The sequence below is a fragment of the Podarcis bocagei genome (genome assembly GCF_964188305.1).
Source record: "Podarcis bocagei genome assembly, chromosome: 1".
In the NCBI taxonomy this organism is placed as follows: domain Eukaryota; kingdom Metazoa; phylum Chordata; class Lepidosauria; order Squamata; family Lacertidae; genus Podarcis; species Podarcis bocagei.
The window spans coordinates 136,183,800-136,208,087 of record NC_138125.1 but is presented as its reverse complement, the minus strand read 5'-3'; the positions used below and the strand labels follow the sequence as shown (position 1 = coordinate 136,208,087).

General features: G+C 43.7%; 1 protein-coding gene and 2 long non-coding RNA genes across 3 annotated transcripts; 1 reads left to right on the top strand and 2 right to left on the bottom strand.

Annotated features, from left to right (window-relative positions):
* Window positions 1-4,739: 4,739 nt before the first annotated feature.
* LOC308581781 lies at window positions 4,740-5,787 on the bottom strand. The gene is made up of 2 exons (XR_014005280.1): window positions 5,421-5,787; window positions 4,740-5,115 (listed from the first exon to the last, which is right to left on the bottom strand). It is a non-coding gene; the product is annotated as an uncharacterized lncRNA (long non-coding RNA).
* Window positions 5,788-6,729: 942 nt separating this feature from the next.
* COPS8 (COP9 signalosome subunit 8) lies at window positions 6,730-22,544 on the bottom strand. Its single transcript, XM_081183788.1, has 8 exons — window positions 22,380-22,544; window positions 21,736-21,806; window positions 16,839-16,887; window positions 15,631-15,763; window positions 13,544-13,651; window positions 12,097-12,159; window positions 9,276-9,317; window positions 6,730-8,096 (listed from the first exon to the last, which is right to left on the bottom strand). Exons 1-8 carry the CDS (start codon window positions 22,467-22,469, stop codon window positions 8,017-8,019), a joined length of 636 nt encoding a protein of 211 aa, XP_081039914.1. The 5' UTR covers window positions 22,470-22,544; the 3' UTR covers window positions 6,730-8,016.
* Window positions 22,545-22,577: 33 nt separating this feature from the next.
* LOC308582374 lies at window positions 22,578-24,059 on the top strand. Its single transcript, XR_014005642.1, has 2 exons — window positions 22,578-22,817; window positions 23,583-24,059. It is a non-coding gene; the product is annotated as an uncharacterized lncRNA (long non-coding RNA).
* The last annotated feature ends 229 nt before the right edge of the window (window positions 24,060-24,288 follow it).

Below are 24,288 nucleotides of genomic sequence, written 5' to 3'. Positions count from 1 at the left end.
TCTAGCAAACAAATTGCCCCCCACCTCTTGGACTATGCGCAAGGGGCAGCATATTTTATAAGATCTATGGGAATATCAAACAATATCAGTACAGCATATCTGTAAATATATTTCTGAGCAGATGCTCCTATGAATTCATATGAGAATGATCCATCAAGAATACTGTTGCAGGAACCTTTAAGGGCCTTTTTATGAGAACAAAAAGAAAGCAGTATTTTCTTCCCACAATCTCTTCAGACACCTGCCTCTTCCCTTAGCTGGGGAAATCCGCCTTTCCAAGCTGTGAGAGCGATGCATTGCTGAATTGTTAACCAACAATTCTCAGCTATTAGGCTGTTTGAACAGAATGGACTGCAGCTTTGGCCTCCCCAGTAGAAATCTCCAGTGCCATCAGTCAAAGGCCAAGGTGTCACGGAGGGAGGAAGCCAATGTTATGTTGGACTACTATTTCAGATGGAAGGCTCACCCGTATACAGAAACAAAAAATTGGCATGTCAAGGTTTGGCTAGAATTCTTAGTCTTCTTTTCTATGTGGGGAAAAGAAAGCCTTCAATCATGGAAGCCCCCGTCTGAAGCACTACAGCCCAGGCACAGCCCATCTCCACAATGGACAGGAAAAGGCCTAAGCAGGGGTGGAAAACCCAGTGCCCCCCCCCCAAGAGGCCCTGGACTCCCACAGACAGTAGTTTCCCCATCCACTGCTGGCTGCGTTCCTGATAAGCTCCCTCCATATAGGATCTGTCAAGCAAGCTGATGCACAGAACTGAAAGGTGTTATCTAACACTGTTAGAACTCACAGGCAGCTTTACACCCGAGGTAAATATTGCATGGTATTACTTATATAATAAAATGAATCCAGGTGTCCTGAAGTTTGAACATACCTGAGCTGAGTTACAGCCTTTGTGTTGGATGCTGTGACACACAGCTGTGCATCTTGGCAAGCAACAATCCAAGAAATGTGCAGGTGGCATTATCAAAGTAGGAACTTAGCATGGTGTGCCTGTGTAACCAGGTGGGAGCCCAACCTTTTGTAACATCCCACCAAGTGTGAAGGGACGTGGGTGGCGCTGTGGGTTAAACCACAGAGCCTAGGACTAGACGATCAGAAGGTCGGCGGTTCGAATCCCCACAACGGGGTGAGCTCCGGTTGCTCGGTCCCTGCTCCTGCCAACCTAGCAGTTCGAAAGCACGTCAAGTGCAAGTAGATAAATAGGTACTGCTCCGGCGGGAAGGTAAACGGCGTTTCTGTGCGCGGCTCTGGTTCTCCAGAAGCGGCTTAGTCATGCTGCCCACATGACTGTACGCTGTACGCTGGCTCCCTCAGCCAATAAAGCGAGATGAGCGCCACAACCCCAGAGTTAGCCACGACTGGACCTAATGGTCGGGGGTCCCTTTACCTTTACCAAGTGTGAAACTTTTTTTTACTGCACATGTATCTGATCAGAGAACCATGGGAGAGGGCACTGGCAAAATCATGCTTGCCACTGACCGGGACATTATAATATACCCACTACGGTACTTTGTAAGTGGCTGTGTGTGTGTGGCTATTATGCCATATTTAAAGCATTTTAGAGTCTGAAACCCAATCTGAGAGAAAGATGGCAAAACAGTTTTGAATGAATCCAAGATGAATATATATCCAGACTGAAAGCTAAATGATTTTAAAAGCACTGTACTCAAGGGCAGCTTTCAACGAACAGGCTGCGCTCCCCTTGGGCACTCATGTACTCCTTCCACATGTATGCTTTATGCACCTGCATTTGCACATGAACGCTTTCAGGTTTGTGCCTCCTAAATCTCTCAGTGTTCACCATCCATACTAGTGGCCAGTACTTCATGGCATCTTGAAACCCAATTCTGTCTTCTGTAGTATTGCTACCCCTGCCAGTTTGGTATCATCTGCAAATTTGATGAGCATCCCCTCAATTCCTTCTCCAAGGCGTTGAACAACATGTTGAACAACAGGTCCAGGACTGAACCCTGCAGCACCCCGCTTGTCACTTTTTCCAGGGTGACAAGGAACCATTAGGGAGCCAACTTTGGGTTTGGTCATTCAACCAGCTACAAATCCACCTAACAGTTACCTCATCCAGTCCACATTTCAGCTGCTTCTCTGCAAAAAGATCATGGAGGACTTTGTTAAAAGCCTTACTGAAGTCAAGATACACTACGTCCATAGCATTCCCCCAATTTACCAAGCTTGCAACTCTATCAAAAAAAGAAATTAGATTTGACTGGCATGACTTGTTTTTGAGAAACACATGCTTTACAGAGGTAAATTGATCCCTCCCAAAATTGAGGGAGGACAAGTTGCAGGAGTGTGGTGGATCACATGCTTTACAAATGGAGGAACCCCGATTTAATATGTGGCCCTAAAGAGCTGCTGCCATCCAATGCTGGGCTCGGTGATAAATAGACTAACCTAGTGTAAGGCTGTATCTATAGTGGTAACGTCCAGATCAGGCTACTGCAATGCATGCCACATGGGGTCCCTTTTGCTGACTTTAATTGATCCCAAATTCTGCTGTTAGAATGTTGACTGGGCTTTGCTAAAGGAAACCTCTCACTAGCTCGAGCCTCTTCATAGCCTGCCAGTCCATTTTGAAGCAAAATTCTAAATGCCGGTGCTTATCATTAAAATCCTTTACAGCTTTATGACACCAGAACAAGGTATCCTGCCTGCTTATTAAGGTTGAGATCTTTCTCTAGGTGTTTTTCTGGCCTGCAGAGGTTAGCAGGGTTGCAACTGGACAAAAAGTATTTTCAGTAAATATGGCATGTTCACTACATATGGAATGTACACTACATATGGAATGTTCTCCCGAGGGATGTTCAGCTAGCACCCGCTCTTAATGCCTTTCCAACTGCAAGTTTGGTCCTTTGTATAGATGCCGAGACTCAGCCCTATTAATATCTGTTTCTAGGCCATAGTACAGGGTGACAGAATGCTGGAAACTAGTAGATATCATGAATGGTGGTATTGGACAACCAAACAGGAGTATCACATCACATTTCAAGCATTAGTGCTCTCCCTCCTCTACAAGCCATAACAACTTTGCTACCCCCTCCCATGCGCTTCACATTCTGGCATGCTTTACAGGGCAGAGCCCTTGACACCCCTAAAGACTGGAGCTATGAGCAACAGAAGTAATTAATTATAATACTGTGGTTACAATTTAAAAGATAGCAGATAGGGTGCCACAGAAGGGGAGAAACTACTCCATGGAAAACAGAGTGGGAAGTCGATAAAAATAAAAGACAAAATTGTGTTTTGATTGTGCACACTGAAAATGCTGAAACGTTTGAGAACAAGGAACTTTCTCAAGAAGATATATTCCATAGTTCTTGTTTTATGGGGAGCATCGTGGCAACAGCAGCTTTATGACTTATGTGGCCTTAACATATGCTAGTTAGGCAACAGTCCTATTAAAGTCAGTGATTCATCGTTATCATGCACTTAAATTGCCTCAAAGCAGATGCTGTTAATGTTAATTACCATCTCCTCTGTATGCTGGAGTGCAAGAATGGGTAAAGGTTTTAAAACTTTTCCACAAGAGTTTCCTAAACATAAAGCATATTGCTGACATCTTCCTGCCATTTGCAAGCCCTGATGGTGCGTAGAATTCTGGCAGCAGTATCATAACATCCCTCCTATCATAAGATACTGACCCACCCATGCATTTCTGAAACTTTGGCTCCTCATCAGCCACCCACAATGGACAACTAAAATAAAGAGGTGCTAATACCCTTTCACATTCGGGGAGGATAGAGTCAGAAACAATGGTGTGCTGTTGCCATTATGGGATTTCAGATATCACTTGTCATAAAACATCTGATTTGACTTATTATTTCCATTCCTTCTGGTTTAATCGGAGCATGAAAAATACTAGGTTGCAGGTTATGCAAGAGCTACAATAAAAGTGAATCACTATTCTAACTTTTACAAATGATGCCTCAGAGAAATGCAAAGTCCTTACTTTCCAAGTGAACAAATGCCACTTTAATGGCAGCATCTATACCCAAACTAATTTTGAACACAATTACAAAAATATTCAGGAGAAACTAATAATGAAGACCTCCAAGACAAGAAAGCCACCACCACTCAAGGCTATTTTACCTATTTTAACATGGTGAGTACAGTGGCATGGCTAGGGGTGGGCATGAGCCAGAGGCGGAATGGCACCAGCCCAGCCTTTGCCACTGAAGTTGTAACTGCCACCAGAATGGCAACCTGACGCTTTGGTGCCCCCCCCACCCCATGGTCTCCGCCTATATACAGGCTGTAAGACTCAACCGTGGTGGCTGGTGTAACAGTGGGAAGGAGAGGAGGCTGGCTATCTGTGATGGTAGAAGCAGGAATTAATTACAGGAGGGATCTCAAAAGAGGTGAAACAGCTAAACAAAATGCATCCAAGAAACAATCACTGCAAGCCAATTTTAAAACAATTCATTAGCCAACTGAAATCAGTTTAAATCAATATACATTGATTTAACAACAAATCATATCAGTGAATTGATTTTAAGCACTCATACCAGTCTCTCCCCTCCCCCTTTTACTGAAATTCATTCAACAGTCCACTGACAATCATGCGGACGCACACAGAGGAAATTGAGGGGTCAGGAGGGAAGGGGGGGGATGCACATGGCTGGATTCTGACCAGAAGTCCATGAGACCAGAACTCCACAAACAGGAGTGAGGGTGGGAGGAGGAGAAAGAAAAGCCCGCAAGAAAACAAAAGCACTTTAGAGGTATTTAATACATAGTGCAGTCCTGTCAAGTTCAGTACAGTGGTACCTCGGGTTACAGACGCTTCAGGTTACAGACTCCGCTAACCGAGAAATAGTACCTCAGGTTAAGAACTTTGATTCAGGATGAGAACAGAAATAACATGGCCACGGCAGTGGGAGACCCCATTAGCTAAAGTGGTGCTTCAGGTTAAGAATAGTTTCAGGTTAAGAACGGACCTCCGGAACAAATTAAGTTCTTAACCCGAGGTACCACTGTACAAAGGAAAAAGAGTGAAAGGTATTGATGTGTAAATACAAGCCTTAGCAGGGAATGCTGAGAGTATCTTCAGTGATGCACTGATGAGCTAGAGGCAAGAACAGTGGTGCCTCGCAAGACAGAAAACTCGCTAGACGAAAGAGTTTTCCGTTTTGGAGGTGCTTCGCAAAACAAATTTCCTATGGGCTTGCTTCACAAGACGACAATGTCTTGCGAGTTCCTGCTGGGTTTTTTTCCTTCCCCCCCTTTTTCTAAGCCGCTAATCAGCTGATACGATCAGCAGATAAGCCGCTAAAAGCCGCTAATAGCGCTAATCCGTCAATGGGCTTGCTTCGCAAGACGAAAAAACCGCTAGACGAAGAGAATCACAGAACGGATTCTTTTCGTCTTGCGAGGCACCACTGAACTTGAAAACTGAAGACTTTTCCAGGAGCACAAAGATTTCAAAAGTTCCTAGGAAGCAACAAGTTCTTCCTGCTAGTTGGTGGTGCTGATCCCACCTGGGCCCAGGAGGCCAACACCGGAGGGGCGTGTTGGATTTTCAGAGTTCAGCACTTCTATCAATGACTTCAGGGTGGGGGAGGAGTTGAGGGAAGATGGACATGCTTTCAGTGATACAATCTGAACGGCTTCTTCCATGCCACTCCCCGGATCACAGACATGCAATTCAACCATGGCCCACAGACTCCTGGTGTAAATAGCTGGTTTCCTGAGAGAAATTCAATCATCCAATCTGTGAAACTCTCTCTCTATGGTCAGTGTTATCAAGGGAAGCAACTGCACAGAAAACCTCACTATCTCCTGTTCAGCAACTGCATGTGCATATCTCTAAAACTGCAAATGTTTAGAATCATAGAATCATAGAGTTGGAAGAGACCTCAAGGGCCATCGAGTCCAACCCCCTGCCAAGCAGGAAACACCATCAGAGCACTCCTGACATATGGTTGTCAAGCCTCTGCTTAAAGACCTCCAAAGCAGGAGACTCCACCACACTCCTTGGCAGCAAATTCCACTGTCAAACAGCTCTTACTGTCAGGAAGTTCTTCCTTTCTTGTAGTTCTTCTTTCTTGTAGTTTGGATCCATTGCTCCGTGTCCGCTTCTCTGGAGCAGCAGAAAACAACCTTTCTCCCTCCTCTATGTGACATCCTTTTCTATATTTGAACATGGCTATCATATCACCCCTTAACCTCCTCTTCTCCAGGCTAAACATGCCCAGCTCCCTTTTATTGTATCAATAAAAGTAAATAGTTTAGTAAATGATTGGGGAGTCCCTTTGTCTCTTATTCCATTTTACCTGACATATTCATCTACTTACTGGCTTGCTCCACATTTTTTGTCTTTTCAGCTGCCTTTCAAGCTCTTTCCACGCCGCTCCATAGGATTTCAAGCCCCTTTCCCTGTCCAATTCTCAGCACCTAAAATTCTTCCTCAAAAGCATATTCTCTAGTCCTCTAGAAACCCTCTCTGCTGCCTTCCCCACCCTGCTCCTCCATCGCGCAACACTTGCACTGCATTCCTGAACAAATTTACTTGACAGTACATCTGAGAAAACATGGTGTGGCTCTTACTGTGAAGTCCATTAAGAAGGAACTATTTAATCTACATTCTGCACAAGATCTATGTCCTAGAATGGAGGACTACTGCTGCTAGATAATGTTGATCTAAGTGCTGAAATAATGTTAATACTAAAGGCATCACTAGAAGAAAACCTTAGAGAGTAGGATTCTGGTCTGATGTAAGCACACTTTAATATTACCAAAATTAACTTCCAACAATTTCAAGAGCTGAGGCTCCCCCCTCCCCACAATAAATAATAGTTTGAGATCAATGGTTACACTCACAAAGAGCCTCTTAAAGTAACTGTGTACATACTGGGACCTTCTTGCACCCAAAAACATCCAAAACACTGTCAGAATGTACAGGAATAGTGCATTGGGAGAACAAAAGGACAGACACTACCCATTTCAGAGACAAGCTATGAAATGATGGTGACCAACACCTGAAGAGGGGAACAAATGAAAAGAGAAAAAAGAATGAGACTCTACTCTAGAGGAGGGCTGCATTTTAAATGGAAGCATTACAGACAAGGGCATGGCAAGAGCAAGCTGCTTCCTTCCAGGCAGTACTGAAGGTGGCAGTCAATACGATCAGGATTCCAATTCAGAAATGTTCATCCAAAGTTGCAGCATAATTTCATCCATTTACATCAACCACAGAACTATTTTTTCAGTGATGGCAAACATGCTCCAGAATTGCTGGCTTAAATACAAGCCACATATGTCTGAAAGAACCTAAACACCAATGAGACTATCATCAAGCTAACTGAAGCCAGGTGAAGCTATCTGAAAACTACACCCCAATATTTTTCCATCTTCCCCCAGAAGACCTAATGGCTGCTCAAATATGCTTTTAAAATGGTCACTTAGTTTCCTTTTAAAGAGAAAAGGACACATTGCATACAGCAGGCAAAAACTACCTCGAGTAAGGAGACTTCAGGTAATTAAAAACAGAAAAAGCAACTTCAGAATCTCATTATAAAGGAACAAGAGTGTAATCTTTAGCGTGTAGTATCAGACTCCACTTTCTATGGAAGGACACTGCAAAGACTGACCCCCTCAGGTATAGACTTACACCTTGTTCCCTGATCTGGGTACAATCCTTCCATGTCCTTTCAGAGTTCAGTTTCTGTTCCACCCATGGCAACGGATGACACTCTTCTCCACTGCTGCATTTACAAGACATCGGCGTTGGAGAGAATCTGCCTTCCTCACAATAAAGCACAAGAGTTTAAAACTGAATATATAATACTGCTGTGCAGCTGGTTGATAATCAGGGGGAATCAAGTGAATTAAACCCTTGCTCCAGCAAAATACACACAAAGATGAAACGCAAAACTATGTTTTACCAGCATATTCCATAATAGTGCATATATTGCAACATTCAACAGGACAAACATAGTGTTGAAAGGTCTAGAAGTACACAGGATGCAATGGATGAGTGACTGGAGTTATCAGTTTTCCAGGAAAGCCACATAGTCAGTTAACCGAGCCAACTGCTGTTCATTGGGAATTGGCGGGACTGAAGCAGGTTCTGAAAATAAGGCACAAAATGGGATGAAAATTAGAAGAAATGGGAAACTGAGTAATAGCTCCCTGCCACTGAAAAGCACAGAGAAGTCACACCTGAGGTCTGATCCATATTCAGTTAGGAGGCACTGCTTTTGAATTGCCAAGTGCAATGGGTTTCCTCTTGAAGGCAGAGGATGTGTGCCCAAGTAAAGGGTCATCTGGAGAGGGGGGGGAGGATCTCTTTCTTGCCCTGTTGGGGGATTCACTCCCACATGGAAATCAAGGCCCAAGCTCAAGTTCTATTCTTGTGCCCAAGTCGTACATGATTTTACATAGGTTCTGACACAAGACTAGTACATAAATTAGATGGCGTAGATATAAAGCCAACTTGTGTGGTGCCTTGAAGACTAACAGTTGTATTCAACATAGCACTAAGTAATTAGTTCTGCCAACGAAAGGGATTTCTTGCTCCTGCAATGAAATGTCCCCCTCCCTCTCTTTCCCCCCCAAATCTGTTTGAGAAGTTCACCCAACCATCTGCAGCAGATCTGGGGAGGTCATGGGATGGGTGGGGGGAAAGTCCTGTTGCACTTGCGGCAGTCGTTGCACTGACCAGATGAGGAAGGAGAAGGCCGCCCACACACATCTATTATGGCATATGCTTTTGTGGACCACAGTCCACTTCATCAGCAAGCAAACATGCATATGACTAAGGCAGGCAGAGGGGAGCGAGGCCAGAGAGAACTGAAATCTAAGGACAAACAGCAATGAATACCTAAAAGCAAAATAAACTACAGTCATCAACAAGGCAGTGTTGCTGATTACACAACTTTGTGTTATCGACAACAATACTTTGTTAACTGGCTACTGCGATGATTGCCCCTGCTTTTGCATTTAACTTCCCAGCCTCACTTTCCTATACTTGTCTTACAATTATATGCATACATCCTTGCCAATATAGGATTATACTTCCTGCATCTGAAAGAATATGCCATAATAAATTTGTTTCAGTATAATTTAGCTGGATGCAATCTGAGTAGACCCATTAAAATTAACAGACCTAAATGAGCTGTGCCCAGTAATTTCCACGGGCCAACTCTGGATAGGAACAATGCTGGATCCAACCCATACCTTTTAACTGTGCTGTTTTTGCCATGGCAGACTACCACCCTCTAGACATAACTCATGAATGAACACATACCTGATAACGGGTGAAATCTGTTGAATGAAGGTTCTTGGGGACCTGAAACAGAGATACAAAATGGCATTTATAAATTGTTCAAGGACCACTGCACCAAGAATGAGTTTCTAGATGTACCTAATTTTACTGTGAAATCTTTTATAGAGCTATCCATTACTAAGTTGCTTACTTGCTACAGAGATTTTACTTGCTTTGCCTAAAAGCACTGCATTCAGTGAATCCTTTCAAACTTCTCATTAAAGCATTCTTTTTCAGTAACTGACTTTATCAGTTGAAGCAGAGTTTACCCTGAACTCAAGTAAGGCATGTATCACACCTAGCATGACTGGAAGATACTAAAAATCAAATTAAGGTGTTCTGCAGTTTGGAAAAATCCCAAGCACTGGGTCATCGAGGCATTTACCACATTAATTAAGTGCTGGTCAGAAATGATGTCTAGGACTATGGAAAGCCAGCTACTGAAAATGGACATTTATTCTGTTCTCAGTCGCTCACTCCATCTCTTTTCCACTTTCAAGATACAAAAACAGTGATTCATCTATACTCCTTTATTTTTAAAAATGGCAATGATTTTAAAAAGAAATTAACAAACTAGCATTGCTTTGGAACAAAGAGCTATGTTACTAATATATATCTGAATATTATAGCCAATAATTCTGCTCTTTACATTATTTTCAAAGCACTGTTGTTGTCGTTTAATACATCACCATACAGAGCTGGGACTATCCTAGCCCAGGTGAGCGGAGGTGTCACCCTGTGGGACACAACCAGCTCTGCCTGGCAGCCTATTTCTGGTATGTCTGTGCCTGTGTGGCCCTGGGGGATTAACAGCAGAGGCTTGAAGGCCAGGAAGTCTGGGGTGAAGACTTGGAACATGGTCCTGCTGCCTTCCACAAGGAGCCCGTTCCCTCTTGGCCTGGAGAAGGGGGGCACTAGGCGTATTGTGAAGGCTACAAATTTGTATTACTGCTGCTCCTCAAAATTCTCTGTGGGCCGCACCCAGAGAACTAGTAAATGGAGTTATAGTCACAGGAAATGAGATTTCCCCCCAAAATAAAATAATAATAATAATTTATTATTTGTACCCCGCCCATCTGGCTGGGCTTCCCCAGCCACTCTGGGCGGCTTCCAAAAGAAAATATTAAAATACTCTAATACATCAAATTCACCTCCTGAGGGTTGAGAGATGCTCTGGAATGGAATGAGAGGTAATGCAGGAATCTCTATTGGGTAAGCCAGTTCTTCCATTTGTAAGAGAGCGGTTGTAAACCCAAGCCTGTGTGTTGGAGGACTGGCTTATTTGCTGTTAATTAATTTTTGTTACAAACTTGCTTAAGATTTTGTGTGATGTTAAGTATCACTACAGGAGCCAACACTGGCTGAAAAGAACACTGTAATTATTAACTGTTCTACAGCTATGCTCCATCTCCGCCATATAAAATTGTTGTAGGTTCCTTTGCTCTGTGGGGAATTCACCTCAAGGAACTCCTGCTGCTGTTAAAAGAAGTTAAAACTTTAAAAAGAGCAGTTCTGTAAGATTACTCCCATATCCCGAAGAACTATTCACCAAAAAAAAAGAAACCCAAACTGAGTTAAGTATGTATTATAAAGGTTAAAGGTAAAGGTACCCCTGCCCGTACGGGCCAGTCGTGACCGACTCTGGGGTTGCGTGCTCATCTCGCTTAAGAGGCCGGGAGCCAGCGCTGTCTGGAGACACTTCCGGGTCACGTGGCCAGCGTGACGAAGCTGCTCTGGCGAGCCAGCACCAGCGCAGCACACGGAAACGCCGTTACCTTCCCGCTATAAAGCGGTACCTATTTATCTACTTGCACTCTTTAGGGGTGCTTTCGAACTGCTAGGTGGGCAGGAGCTGGGACCGAACAACGGGAGCTCACCCCGCCGTGGGGATTCGAACCGCCGACCATACGATCGGCAAGTCCTAGGCACTGAGGTTTTACCCACAGCGCCACCCGCGTCCCGATTATAAAGGTTAGGAACTAGTTAAAGAGTAAGCAAATAAACTTTAGAGAAATTTTAGTTGGCTTGGAGTACACACAGTATTCAGCAACTGATCAAACCTCACAACATGCCCTGTTTGTTCTTTATTCCATTAATGCAGAATATTAGAACATGGGTAGGCAAACTAAGGCCCGGGGGCCGGATCCGGCCCAATCACCTTCTAATTATGGCCTGCCTGCGGATGGTCCAGGAATCAGCATGTTTTTACATGAGTAGAATGCGTGCTTTTATTCAAAATGCATCTCTGGGTTATTTGTGGGGCATAGGAATTTGTTCATATATTTTTTTAAAAATATAGTCCGCCCCCCCTCCCACAAGGTCTGAGAGACAGTGGACTGGCCCCGTACTGAAAAAGTTTGCTGACCTCTGCATTAGATTCAGCAACCAAATTACAAACTGACACCCAAGTTAGTTGTAATTTCAAAATGGCAACTACTGTTAAGTTTTCACTACACTTTATTTGCGTCACACATGTGAGTTAAAGTAAACTGACGAACATATTCAACTGAGTCTCCAAAGCCAAGGCTAGCCGAGAGAAATTAAGGCACATTCTGTTTTCCTTTGCCGAAAAGCTTTACACCCGCTTGCTTAATTAAAGCGGTCTGTGCCCATGAGAAATATACCAAGTCATATTTCTGACATGATGTCTCAGGAATACCCCTTGCTGTTTTTTAACTTTGAATTAAGTCCTGGCATGCAAATGTTAATTATCCTTTTAAATTCATTCACAGGAAAGGCAAGCAACAAAAATGTACCCACCCACCCACACACAATGTCTTAATGGATCAAGAGCTCCCCCTACCTGGCTTTTTAGGCATAACCATGCGAGTGGATGAATCCGCTTGCCATCCCTGATCAAGAACACCTAAAATGATTAAAACGAGATGCAAAATCATCAATGCCATACAGAACCTTCAACAAGGTAAGTTCTGTTCCGAAAATTTCCTTATCTTCTGTGCAAGAAGCATTCTTATTTTACTATGCCCACATATACTTTTTTGCCATAATGAGAGCAAATAAAAATCCACTTGAAAGCCAAAAGCAAAATGGGAATAATATCTGTTCAGCAGTCAGATGCCATTAAACAGTAATTTTAAACAGTAAAGGCCATTAATTTCAATGGGTCTACCCTGAGTGTGACTTACTTGGGCATCACTCTTTGAAAACCTACAAGTTTTACTTTTGTTTTGAAGCTCTTTCATCATATGACATAAAGGCAACTGTGACACTTGTCACAACTGTGACACTTGTTCTGTATCACTAAAGTTAAGTTTCCCTTACAGAAACCTTGGAGGGCTGCTGCCAGCCAGTGCAGGCAATGCAGAGTGAGATGGACCAGGGGTCTGACTCTGCACAAGGTAGCTTCCTATGGTGCAAAATTAAATTTCAAACTCTTATGCATCCTGTGAATTCATAAGTACACTTTCTAAGTATGCATTCAAAAATTTAGTTAAAAGAAAACATAAACACACCCTCCCTCCCTCACATACCCTGAGGTATATGCAACTCACATTTGTATTAGAAGTTGTTCATCAGAATGTCTGCTATGTGTAAGGAATGCATATTCTATGTAATGCTTCTACATAAGAAACAGTAAAGTATGTCGAAATCTGATATAAGTCTTGAACTGCAATTTCAATGCATACCCCCAGAATCCTTTATTCAAAGGCTTCTCAAAAGCAGCCAGCCTCTGAATATGCAAGATGGGACTAAGGGTGCTCCATTATTACTACTGGGCAAATAGTCTTTCTTCACTTTTCTAGGCTGCAGGTGAAGGCATTCAACAAAACCTGGTAACCACAACATATCTATAGTAGACCAGTACAGTGGTGCCTCGCAAGACGAAAAGAATCCGTTCCGTGATTCTCTTCGTCTAGCGGTTTTTTCGTCTTGTGAAGCAAGCCCATTGACGGATTAGCGCTATTAGCGCTATTAGCGGCTTATCTGCTGATCGGATCAGCTGATAAGCGGCTTAGCGGCTTAGAAAAAGGGGGGGGGAACCAGCAGGAACTCGCAAGGCATTGTCGTCTTGCGAAGCAAGCCCATAGGAAATTCGTTTTGCGAAGCACCTCCAAAACGGAAAACTCTTTCATCTAGCGAGTTTTCCGTCTTGCGAGGCATTCGTCTTGCGGGGCACCACTGTACAAGGTTACTCCAAGGTGTGAAACACCAGGTTTAATAAAGCGTTTTTACACACATACACACACACACACACACACACACACACACACACACACGTACACACGTACCTTTCACTGCTTCTTCTATAGGAAGCCCAACAAAGGCTGCAAAGTCATCTGCACTTATTGAGGTATATGCTTGAGAGACCAGTCCAAATGCTCGCCGCCTAGTTGCATCTATTGCGAGAGATAATTGGGAAGAATGTTGAAAATCAGATGTAAAAAAAAATGTTTTGCATGTTTATAAATTGGGGGCTTTTAAGAGCTTAATGCGTATGACAAAAGCATAGCCCCATGGGAAAGTGGTTATACAGAGGCATTTTCAATGTACAGTGGTACCTCGGGTTACAAACACCTCGGGTTACAGACTCCGCTAACCCGGAAGTAGTACCTTGGGTTAAGAACTTTAGCTCAGCATGAGAACAGAAATCGCGTGCCAGCGGCATGGCAGCAGCGGGAGGCCCCATTAGCTAAAGTGGTACCTCAGGTTAAGAATGGTTTCAGGTTAAGAACGGACCTCCGGAACAAATGAAGTTCGTAACCAGAGGCACCACATAGGAAAATTGGTGAAGATGCAACATTTTAAAATATGCTGGCTAAGTACTCAACTTGGAGATAAGTAGTCTTGATAAGAAAACAAAGTGCCCCTGAAGAAACCTGCCTTCAGCCAAAACATTTTGCACTTTTCAATATTTTAGAAGGACTCTGGGTCCAAAACCAGTTTGAAGTCCATATCATGGTATCGATTTCATAATTTTTGACCTGGCAATATATTGCAAATCATGGTATGTGTGTGTGTGTGTGTGTGTGTGTGTGTGTGTGTGCATGCCCTATGCAAAAATCACAATGTGGGAAAAATCATGAAGTCAGTCAATCCTTCTCTCAACTCCTGTAGCCCCTGTTAACTCTGCTGGCTCGGCTCTCCCCTGCCTCCTGCAGGCGGCAGAGAATCACAAGAGAAGGCACCATCAAAATTCACAACGCAGGAAAAACTGTGAAGCCAGCCAATGCCTCTTGTTAGCTCCAGCCTTATTTCAGACATCGTGATATATCATGATGTCTAGCTTGTGATATATTACGATGCTGAAAACCAGATACTGCCCAGCCCTCTGGGTTATATCTACCTATGGCATACTTACGACTAATATAAGTCCACTGATTTCAATGGGACTACTATGAGTAAGATTTTATCAAGTACAACCCTCTATCAAGAGTTTGACTTTGATACCATTCTGAGGCTTCACTGGGAATACAGACAAGTTGTGCTACCTTAATTTACGGATCATCATACAATACAAGTAAGAATTTGCCAAATATGGCCACAACAAAACAAAGCAATCCTAACATGTATGCTGCCTCAGCTGCAGTGGACTTTTCCCATTCTTCACTTCAAAACAACCTGCCAAGAACTTGGCAACAAGCAGAGTAGCAGGTGATCCTGAGCACCTTTATTTGTGAAAAAAATATCCTGAGATCAGTGGAACTTCAATTAGGTAGACATGCATAGAATTGCACCCTTCAGGCGTCTTCTCTATAGACAAACACAACTCCTCTGACAACTTCAAGTTTTGCTTTGTTATATTCAGACAGGTCTCCTTCTGTTTATAGGTCATCACTGGAGAAGGGAGAGGGGCAACTGTCACTCATTGTTCCTTCCCCTCTGCCGCTTCCCATGCTGTTCTGGGGAGTCTCCCAGTTCGCAGAAAGAGCTTTTCAGGGCCAATGTGGGTTGCAGAGGGACTGGTAAAAACCAACTCTCTCCCCCTATGGGCGGACTTCCATCCACAGATAGCATCAGTCCCACCCCTTTGAAACTCCCAAAATAAGTCAAACTGCTTCATCATAAATTATCACATGGCCATGTAAAAGCCAACCCCAACTAATGTGTTACATCAAACTTGTACAGGAGACAAATCACCAGGCACTAAAATTAAAAGAGAAACAAACCAGCAAAATCTTTAAGGAAATGCTGTAAAGTTCAAGCAAACTCTGTTTTTTCACAGCGAATATGCATACACTAACAGCCAAAGCTTTTGAATCTGTATTGGAACAGGACAAAACAGCCATTATAAATTCTGTGCTGATTTTGAGCAACCATTTGAAAGAACACACTTTCCACACCAAGTGAAAATGACTAGGGTTTTAGAAAGATGTACCTCTAAGTGCTTCCATGATTGGCTGAATAGATTCAGACCACTGATGTGCACCAATTGTTGTATAAATTCCAGGGAAATCTCTTTGCCAGATTCTCTGCCCCACTGACCAAATTGCACCAAGTTCAGGGTTTGCCTACAAAGAAAGGAAGAGAAATTATTTAGAGGGACAAGCCATTGATCAGCAGAAGAAGAGGGAAAGGAAGAAGTCCACAACTAAGGGAACTGGAGCGACCAAGAACTCATGAGAGGGGAACCAGCATGTACCCCTATTAGCAACTGAATTAGGTTGCCTCTGTTGCTGTGTCACAAACTCTTCCCTGAGCAGGAAGCAGCATTTTAAAACCTCTTTTTTTCCCATCTGCTCTAGCACCTACTTCTGTGCTTGATTTTGACCGCTGCTGCTTTTTTTGTATCTTCAGTGGAATTCTCCTCTAGTTCCTTCCCCTGCCCTCTCACTTCTCACATTAAGCATCAAGTGAAGCACAGTGCCCTCCATCTGGCCTCTCAACATCCCACTCCAGAAAATCAGGGGGGAGGGGGATAATACGTATTGCACCAACTCTCTTGCCACTATCCTCCCAAAGTTAATTAAAGCCCAACATGCAAGACTCTCTGGGTCACTCAATCGGTTAAAGTGATTCCACTTGTATGCAATTTGTGAAGAGTTTGGCTCTAAAGGAAAATGGTTCTACTGCAATTGTTATTTCTTTGTGGAGTGCCCATCCTAAGGATGTTAACATTCAACATCACTCCCAAGTTCTGTCAGCCACACTGAATTTTCATGTGTTAAATGCATGCTTAGAATCTAGTATCTCATCAATTCCTACCAAGCAAAAGCAAAATTCCTCATGTGCTCTATAGTTGTAAGCTGCTGCGATGGAAAAAGAGGGACTGGGAGGTAAAACACATTTGCAAGAAAAATGAAACTTCTTCTACCTAATCCATGACGTACTCTAGAAATGAGTCTGAACTCCGACATGAAATACTCTGCATGGAGCACCTGAGATGTACAAACTTAAAGAGATAAAATACAAATCTATAAAATACAGCAAGTATCTATTAAACAATAGCAAAACACAGCCTCAACAGCAATAGAACATTCGTTCAGCAACCAGCAAAGGTGTTGCTTTTTAGCTTTCACTTGTGGAAACACAACCCTAAAGTTATGCGTGACACCTCTGGCCTTTAAAGTATTGAAAAGTACTTACAGACTTAATTGCAGGAGGGATTCTTTTCCACAAATACCGTGCATTGTTCCTAATAACATAAAAGTGTCAATTTAAAGTATTTTTTTAAATGACATTAACTAATAACAAGTGCTTACTACTAGAAAACTATTAAAAGAGGCAACAATTCAAAGAGAAGCAAGAAACATATTCCGAACAATGCAACACATTTATATAAGCTGCAGATAACAATTCAAAACAATGGAAACACACAGATTTCACAAATTTTCTTTCTTTTTTTATCTAGCAGCATGTTCACATATGGGCATGTTTAGTCCTCATGCAGTCTATACTATGTACAGGAAAAAACATTTTAGCATATAAAGTTTCGCTTCTAACGTCAAGTACAGTGGTACCTCTAATTACAAACTTAATTAGTTCCAGAGGTCTGTTCTTTACCTGAAACTGTTCTTAACTAGAGGCGTGCTTTCGCTAATGGGGCCTCTTGCTGCGTCGCTGGCACACGATTTCCATTCTCATCCTGGGGCAAAGTTCGCAACTCAAGGTAACTCTTCCAGGTTAGTGGAGTTCGTAACCTGAGGTATTTGTAACTCAAGGTACCACTGTACAAGGTTTGGAACACATCTTCTGCACACTTGATACTTCCTGTAAGCCACACATGTGTGCATAGGCTAAGCTGTGGTAGCACAGAATGTTCTGTTGCTCAGGTAGTTAAAACAATGTGTAGCCCAGTGTAACGTGAAAGTCGCCTGTTGGGCTGGGATTATAACCTCACACGGGGACTGGCCAAGACTGGAAAGAGCAAAGAAATGAAGAGATGGGGTGGTAACACCCAGAGACAAGGAAGCTGAAGGTAGAGGGTGGGTTAAGGAGTAGACTGAGACAGATGAACCTGAAGGATGGATAGGTAGAGAATGAGGCCCAAAGAAAAGAGCAAGGAAGCAGCAAACTGAAGTGAGAGTTCATTGAAGAGGAGCCTCTGAAGAACGTCTAAAATGGTTCAGATCAGGAAAGGCTGTATGCTGGGTCAGAAAAGAAGATAGAGAGAAGCTTGTCAAGAAACAAGGTGTCTCAAGAAGTGTTCAAAGTATTCAGGGGCCTGAAATGCAGACAGTGGGCAGAGCACAGCTGGAGGAGACATGAATCTGTAGAAAGCAGAAGGTGGGCAAAAGTACACAGATGCAGCTGTGTGCAATGGGAAGGAGCAGGAGACATTTAGACGGCTGGGGAATGTGGGCAAGGAAGCTTGTGGTAACTAGGTCTAGAGCTGAGACATTGACAAGGGAATCCTGGCAAGTGTTGCTTCTGTTGCCTCGGAAGGACTGTGACTGACAACTATGAAGGTCAAAAAGCAAGGGTGAGTCGGTTCACATACTGATTTGTCCTGAGCTGATATTTAGTAAAGTGAGCTGTACCGGGTGAATCATGCTAGCTTTGTAGAAACAAATATTGCTATCTGACTTAACAATCTTGCCCATTAAGGATCTGCAAAATTCAATTTTAAAAGTGCAGTATTTTAAAATCCCACTGATTCTTTTTTTAAAAAACCTATTTTTTATTAAAGATTTCTTGATTTACAAAAGTATGTAAAATGTCTCTTTTTTCAACTTACAGTGAGGGGGCAAAGTATTTGATCCCCTGCTAAATTTGCCCGTTAGTCCTCTGACAAAGAAATAACCAGTCCATAATTTGAATGGTAGGTTTATTGTAGCTGTGAGAGACAGAATAACAACAGGAAAACCTCCAGAAAGCCAGAAGACAAAAGTCAGAGATTGATGTGCATTATAATGAGTGAAATAAGTATTTAATCCCTTTGCAAAAGATGACTTAGTACTTGGTGGCAAAACCCTTGTTGGCAATTACAGAGGTCAGATGTTTCTGGTAGGTGGCCACCAGGTTTGCACACATCTCAGGAGGTATTTTGTCCCACTCCTCTTTGCAGATCCTCTCCAAGTCAGTAAGATTTTGAGGCTGATGTGTAGCTACTTGAACCTTCAGCTCCCTCCACAGATTTTCAGTGGGATTAAGGGCTGGAGACTGGCTAGGCCACTCCAGGACCTTAATGTGCTTCTTCTTGAGCCACTCCTTTGTTGCCTTGGCTCTGTGTTTTGGGTCATTGTCATGCTGGAATACCCATCCTCAACCCATTTTCAATGCCCTGGCTGAGGAGAGGAGGTGCTCACCCAAGATTTGACAATACATGGTCCCGTCCATCGTGCCTTCGATGTAGTGAAGGTGTCCTGTCTCCTTAGCAGAAAAACACCCCCAAAGTATAATGTGTCCCCCTCCACGTTTGACGGTGGGGATGGTGTTCTTGGGGTCGTAGGCAGCATTCCTCCTCCTCCAAACACGGCGAGTTGAGTTGATGCCAAAGAGCTCGATTTTGGCCTCATCAGACCACAACACTTTCACCCACTTCTCCTCTGGGTCATTCAGATGTACATTGGCAAACTGTAGACAGGCCTGTACATGTGCTGTCTTGAGCAAGGGGACCTTGCGGGCTCTGCAAGATCTCAGTCCTTCACAGCGTAGTGTGTTACCAGCTGTTTTCATGGTGACTATGGTCCCAGCTGCCCTGAGATCATTGACAAGTTCCCCCCATGTAGTTCTCGGCTGCTTCATCACCATTCTTATGATCATTGCAACTCCACGAGATGAGATCTTGCATGGAGCCCCAGACCGAGGGAGGTTGACAGTTATTTTGTGTTTCTTCCATTTGCGAATTATTGCACCAATTGTTTTCACTTTCTCACCAAGGTGCTTGGCAATAGTCTTGTAGCCCAGTCCAGCCTTGTGCAGGTCTACAATCTTGTCCCTGACATCCTTGGACAGCTCTTTGGTCTTGGTCATAGTGGCTACTTTGGAATCTGCTGGACTGATTGCTTCTGTCGACAGGTGTCTTTTGTACAGGTACTGTAACGAGCTGGGATTACAGGTAAGACCTCTCCCTTACACCAGGTGCTTCTAATCTCTGCTTGTTACATACAGTGAAGATACCAGGTAGCCTGACATCTGGCTGGTTGATAGGGGATCAAATACTTATTTCACTCATTATAATGCACATCAGTCTCTGACTTTGGCCTTCTGGGTTTCTGGGGGTTTTCCTGTTGTTATCCTGTCTCTCACAGCTACAATAAACCTACCATTAAAATTATGGACTGGTCATTTCTTTGTCAGAGGGCAAACAGGCAAATTTAGCAGGGGATCAAATACAGCGGTACCTCGGATTACAGACGCTTCAGGTTACAAACTCCGCTAACCCAGAAATATTACCTCGGGTTAAGAACTTTGCTTCAGGATGAGAACAGAAATCGTGCGGCGGCAGCAGGAGACCCCATTAGCTAAAGTGGTGCTTCAGGTTAAGAACAGTTTCAGGTTAAGAACGGACCTCCAGAACAAATTAAGTTCTTAACCTGAGGTACCACTGTACTTTCCCCCCTCACTGTACATTTTCTACAGATCGGTTTCATTTGCTGAGACATTAGTGCTACATTAGGAAAAAAGGGGGGGGAACAGGTGGAGGGGGGCATGGTGAGCAGAGGTGGAGTCAGGTGGCAAAGCTTTGGTGGTGAGAGAGGTTGGGGTTGGCCTAGGGTGCGGTTGCTTGTTTGTGATTGGCTGTGGTGAACTTTGTTTTCACGTGTGAATGAGGTCGAGCCTACAGGTAAATTTTGCAAAGTTGGAAGTTACGTGCTTCAACACGCCCCCTCACACACAAAAAGAATTTGCCAACATCACCAAGATAAAACTTAGTGGCACCAAGTTCAGATACCATGGGGTACAAATAAACAGAAACCTCAACAAATTATACCTCAACAACTACAATTCCTTGTTGTGGCAAATCAACAAAGAACTAAAGAGATGGAGCAACACCAACTTCACTCTCTCAGAGAAAATAGCCATGATCAAAATGATCACCCTTCCAAAAAATCCCACTGATTCTGAAGGTAAAAGTTAAAACATGTGCAATTCCCTCACTGAAAACAAGAGAACTTCAAAGTGTTTCACTATTGCTGTGCCACACTCTTGTTTAAAACAGTATCAATAAAGAACGTCAAGTAAAATTTTCTGTTTACCCAGGCATTTGAGGACTGAAAGATACTGACAGTGGCCAACTTGGAATTAGTATCTACAATGTATGTGATTGCCTTTAGATGCATTTTTTTTAAATTTTAAATTGTATTGTTTCAACAGTTCTGATGATTGTTGCCATGTGTTCCTTTGGGAGGAAGGGTGCGTGAGAGAGAAACAAAGCAAAACAAAATAAGCCTCCTTTTGTGCGCCTGTTCTGTAAACTCTTCCAATTTCACAAGCATTACCCATCTCCACCTGATACATGAAAGTACTGAAGAATTAAATAAGTAAATCTCAGAGTGACCCTCTAGCAGCAGCTGCTGTTGGGTTGAAATCACGTCAGGGTCACCAGATGTTGGGTTGAAATAACGACAGACGGGTAGCAAGTGTCATGTGAGAGGCATCTTTCAAGCAAGTCCTGAGGAGACTCTTTTATTGAATATTACAACATTGCCACAGGTGCGCTCGTTGCTGATTGGTTGACACAAACACAAAGCAACTTGTTGCTGATTGGTTAACACAAGTACAAAGCAAAGGTTACATATAGGAATTAATCACCAATAGATTAAAGGCTGGGAAAGGGAGCACAGAACTAGACAGGCATGAAACCTCCTAATTAAATTATAACTAGTGATTAATATAGCAAAGCTTAAACAATTACATTCTGATAGATGTGGTCAACTATGCATTAAGAACAGGTCCGGGTACTGAACTCAATGTGAACTGATCAGAAGATTCTCAGACTCATGTGCAGAGGCAAAAACTTCCCAGCAAGCTGCTTTCAAAGACACACTTCTGCTCAAGTCCAGGTATTCGAGGTAGATCGAAAATAATTTTTACTTACATGTCATTATGCAAAAGGTACAAAGCTAGGAGTTGCGCATAAACGGGTGGTGTTGCTATTCCTCCAGGGGCCTAAAAAACAAAAATAAAAGCGGTTTACAGAATTAATGGCAACTGGGTGATTACATCGTAGGAAGAACAGCATCTATTTCTGTTACAGATAGGTAGCCGTGTTGGTCTGCCATAGTCAAAATAAAAAAATTCCTTCCAGTAGCACCTTAAAGACCAACCAAGTTAGTTCTTGGTATGAGCTTTCGTGTGCATGCATCTGAAGAAGTGTACCTGAAGAAGTGTGCATGCACACGAAAGCTCATACCAAGAACTTAGTTGGTCTTTAAGGTGCTACTGGAAGGAATTTTAGCATCTATTTCTGCCATCGCCCCCGCCCCCCCCCCCGCAAGGCTGTTTGAATCCCTTGATCCCAGAGGCTGCCTCTGTTTTAACCAGTTCATGTCTCTGTTTCGCCCCCCGAAGAGGAGCTTCTCCTGCGTCTGGGCTGCGCAACCTCAGCCTGGGAATCCCCAGCCCCCGCGCGGAGAGAGGCCTCGCCAAGGAGCCCCCCAAGGAGGCGCCTGGAAGGCCGAGAGGGAGGCGGGGGGGGGGAAGCAACCTCAGGCAACGCAGCCCCCCCCCCGCCCCACACACCTCCAGCTCCTGCGTCTCGCACTGCTCCAGCAGCTTCCGGTAGCCGAGGGCGCCGCTCGCCGCCGCCGCCGCCATCACCGCCACTGGCATCTTCGCGCCCGGCGCCGGCTCCAGCCCAGGCGGAGGGACGGGTCCTCCAAGGCGCGCAGGCGGGCGCTCTCGCCCCTCTCCCTCGGCTTCCGCTTCCGGCGCAGGGGATTGACGTCATCCGCACCGACGGGGGGGAAAGATGCCACAGAGATATGGAAAGTGGAGGAGCCTCTCGCAGCCTACAACTCCCATCATCCCCTCTGGTGGCTCTCCTCGCCTGGGGGTGACGGGAGCTGTAGTCCCTGGCCACCCCGGGAGGCAGAAAGGCAAGAGGGGCCCTACGGAATTGTTCTGCCCTCCTTGGAAGGCCGCTATGGCAACTTGGGGAGGCCTTTAGGGACAAAATGGGTCAGATTCAGACAAGTTGGAGCAAGTCCCGCGGAGCTCCTGCTCTAAGCAGCCCTGTTTAGGGAAGTTTTCAATGTTTGGTGTTCTATTGTATATTTAATATTTTGTTAAAAAATACTGAAATATACTCAGAGTTGCAAAGTGATTTCATGCTCTTTATTCAGCTCATAGTGGTGAGGAGGAATGAATGAAAGTCCCCTCAAAGTATCTGCTTTATATACATTATTTACACAATGGGCTGCACATGATTGGCTAATTCCGGAATTCTACTGTAAGCCAATCAGGTTGTGGATTCACTTCTATCTGGAGCAGGATTGGGTGGTTCCTGCCAACCAATCATACTGCTGCATTGTTCTAGGACCAATCAGACTGCTGCATTCTGAATCCTATTGTTCTAGGACCAATCAGACTGGTGCATTTTGGATCCTATTGTTCTAGGACCAATCAGACTGCTGCATTTTGGATCCTATTGTTCTAGGACCAATCAGACTGATGCATTTTGGATCCTATTGTTCTAGGACCAATCAGACTGCTGCATTTTGGATCCTATTGTTCTAGGACCAATCAGACTGCTGCATTTTGGATCCTATTGTTCTAGGACCAATCAGACTGATGCATTTTGGATCCTATTGTTCTAGGACCAATCAGACTGCTGCATTTTGGATCCTATTGTTCTAGGACCAATCAGACTGCTGCAGTTTGGATCCTATTCAACTCAGTACATAACAAATACATTTGTCCAAAAACCAGAAGCCTTTTTGTCAGGTATAATAGGTGAAGAGATACCAAGAGAGGATAAAAGACTTTTTATGTCTGCAACGACGGCAGGGAGAATGCTACTAGCCCAGAGATGGAAGGAAGGAGAAGCACCAACCAAAGAAGAATGCCAGGTGAAACTGATGGAGTAGGCAGAGATGGCAAAACTGACAGGGAAGCTCCGAAACCAGGAAGATCAAGTGTTTTCTAAAGACTGGAGTAAATTTGTAATTTATTTAAAAGACCACTGTAAACAGTTAAAATGTTTGGCAGGGATGTAATGACACTTGTAATGTGGAATTATTTGTGGTAATTATGGTTCTATGATAAATGGATAAGGGTAAAACATGCAGTAAACTTAAATCTAAATATGGAACCCATGGAGGGAGGTTCGAAGGTTTGAAACAACCTTGTATTTTAATGTTTGAAATGGTTTTGTTTTATATGTATAAAATCATCAAAAACTCAATAAAATCATTTTAAAAAGAGGACATTTGTCAGGAGAAAGTTAAGGGGAGTGCAACCCTGCTCGTTCTCCTAGATCTCTCTGCAGCTTTTGGAACTGTTGGCCACTGGAGGATGCTTCACTGGTGTCTCAGGAAGGCAGTGTCTTAAAGGGCTCCTGGGAATTATCCTGGGGTGTCCCACAGGGCTCCATATTGGCCCCTGTGCTATGTAACATCCAAAGGAAGCTTCTGGGAGCTGTCATTGGGAG